A 2500-nucleotide genomic window follows, 5' to 3' on the forward strand; every position below is an offset into this window, starting at 1 on the left:
ACGCATGTTAGTCCGTACAGGTGCGCGCGTGCTGGCTTTCGTTCATTCGTGCGCAGCCATTTTGCGACGTCGTTCAGGTTTGGAACAGTGGCCGACACTGCGACGATGCGGATGCCGGGGTGGTCCTTAGTCCCCATGGCCATCGTCTGTGTGTATGTGTGTGTGTGTGTGTGTGTGTGTGTGCGTGTGTGTACATGTGTGTGTACATGTGTGTGTACATGTGTGTACATGTGTGTGCATGCGTGTGTGTGTGTACATGTGTGTGTGTGTGTGTGTACATGTGTGCATATGTGCGTGTGTGTACATGTGTGCATACATGTGTGTGTACATGTGTGGGTGTGCGTGTGAGGCAATGGAAGCTGTCATTTGTGTGTTGACAAGAACACCGTCGTGTCTCATTCACGCGCTCCTCATCTCGACACGTATTCACCTTCATGCGTGTGGCGACGACCTCGAGTGTGTGTCCTCTGTTCGCCTCACCAATCACGTGGACCTGCAACGCAACCAGCAAACGGCACAGAAGGTGAAGCGCCAACGTGTCGACACACGAGAGGGGGAAAGCAACACAGCAAGTGCGCGGCCATTTTGCACAGGAGGACAGCATATACACTGAGAGAGCACACAACCAACAAGACAAGACATACATACAGACATGCACATGCAACCGTGAGCGCACCTCGTCGATGAGCAGCAAGCGCACGTGTCGTGCTAGCGCCTGATTGTCCCGCCACCGCCTCGTCATGCTGTCCCATTTCTCCTGATGCAGTCGCGAGCACACATGCAAGTGAGAGAGGGTGTGCGTATCTGTGAGTGTGCGCGTGTGTTTGCGCGTGTGTGTGTCTGCATGTGCGTGTGTGTGTGTGTGTGTGTGTGTGTGTGTCTGTGTGTGTGTGTGTGTGTGTCTGCATGTGTGTATGTGTGTGTGTGTGTGCATCGCCACCACTGCTGCAACCACCATTGACAGGATCAACGCCATGTGCAAGATGCGCAGATAGGCGCAGACCGGTGTGGTGATGACAACATCTGCAGAGCTGATGTTGCGGAGATCCTCCAGCTGCGAATCGCCGGTGATCTTCATCACACACAGGCCCTGCAAGCGTGGGCGCATTGCAGCAGCAAATCGATGAAGAAGGGTGAAAGAAGAATGCAGCCGCGAAACAGCCACACACTTGAACATGCACACACCCACGCAACACACACACAATCACAATCACAATCACACAATCACAATCACGCGCACACACACAATCACAATCACAATCACAATCACAGTCACAGTCACAATCACAGTCACAATCACAATCACAATCACAATCACAATCACAATCACAATCACGCGCACACACACACATACACACATACACACACACACACACACCAATGGAGACAGCTTCTCCTTCCAGTCTTGCTCGCGTTCGTCGCACAACGCTTTCATCGGCGCAACTGGTGGCAGATACGAGCAGGGGTGCAGCGAGCAATGAAGCGCGTGGTGTTAAAGATGTACGGGCACCACGCAGTCATACGCCAATGCACTCCGTCCAAATACAGCCAAAGGACACAAGAGAGAGAGAGAGAGAGAGATTGCTCACTGTAGATGACAATGGCCTTGTCTGTGGGAGTACGTGCTTTGAGCACTTGCAGCATTGCCAATTCCATGCACGCTGTCTTGCCACATCCCGTGGGTGCACTGCCACATGGACCGTGAAGACATGATTGAGAAGAGGCAAGTTGATTGATCGATGGGCGACATGGGTTTGCGCAAGCCAGGAACACGGACGAAGGAGGCCATGCAAACGGTTTCGCCGTGCACTCGAACCTGATCACAACGTTGTCGGTGCTGTGGTACAACTGCACAGTTCGTTCGCACAAGGATCAGCAAGGGCAAACAAGGTGTCAATGAAATCAGCAGCCAAAAGTGCAACACAACGCCACACGCACGCTCATGCAAGCGCAGACAGAACCGCAACAACAATATCCCTAAGCACACACACACACATATTGTGCGATTGCACACAAAGCCACTACACACATCATTGAAGCACAGGCTCTGCACACGGTTGAAGGAGCGGATGCTTTTGAAGACCTGTCGATAAGGCTCGTCTTCGTCGAAAGAGACGAAGCAAGCACAAGGAGAAAGCAGGCAAGCGTGGCGATGAGCAGCAGGGTCATGGTGGGCAAAGCACAAACCACAAAACAGGCATAGACATTCGCATGCCCACGAGTGCTCACCAACAGCAGACACGGGAACGCTGTCTGGGCGATGCTGGTCGACCCCATGTTGCTGTTGTTGTTGTTGCCGCCGTTGCTGCGCTTGTGTTTGCTGTGAACGACTGGCACCAAGCCCAAGAGGATCGTGATCAGCATCGATATCCACGTCGTCGGCAACATCCTCGAAGCTCTCGATACTATCATGCTCAGCCAGCACTTGCTGTGCTGCCTGAGGGCGTGAGAGGGCTGGCGTTGGAGTTTCTTCTCGGGTGGAACGGGATTGCAAGTCGTG

General features: G+C 53.2%; 1 protein-coding gene across 1 annotated transcript in view; it reads right to left on the bottom strand.

Moving 5' to 3' along the window:
* PTSG_07852 (uncharacterized protein) overlaps positions 1–2500 on the bottom strand; it is a gene marked incomplete at its 3' end in the record, with an annotated part of 11503 nt that overhangs the window by 8304 nt on the left and 699 nt on the right. The window contains exons 2-10 of the mRNA XM_004991602.1: positions 2230–2500; positions 2030–2100; positions 1817–1848; positions 1590–1687; positions 1379–1443; positions 1004–1090; positions 677–757; positions 431–493; positions 19–146 (exon numbers count right to left, since the gene is read on the bottom strand). The exon at positions 2230–2500 is cut by the window's right edge and continues 426 nt beyond it. Coding sequence (XP_004991659.1) covers positions 19–146; positions 431–493; positions 677–757; positions 1004–1090; positions 1379–1443; positions 1590–1687; positions 1817–1848; positions 2030–2100; positions 2230–2500 — 896 coding nt within the window. The remainder of the gene's footprint in view (positions 1–18; positions 147–430; positions 494–676; positions 758–1003; positions 1091–1378; positions 1444–1589; positions 1688–1816; positions 1849–2029; positions 2101–2229) is intronic.

This window comes from Salpingoeca rosetta (genome assembly GCF_000188695.1).
Source record: "Salpingoeca rosetta unplaced genomic scaffold supercont1.19, whole genome shotgun sequence".
Classification (NCBI taxonomy): Eukaryota; class Choanoflagellata; order Craspedida; family Salpingoecidae; genus Salpingoeca; species Salpingoeca rosetta.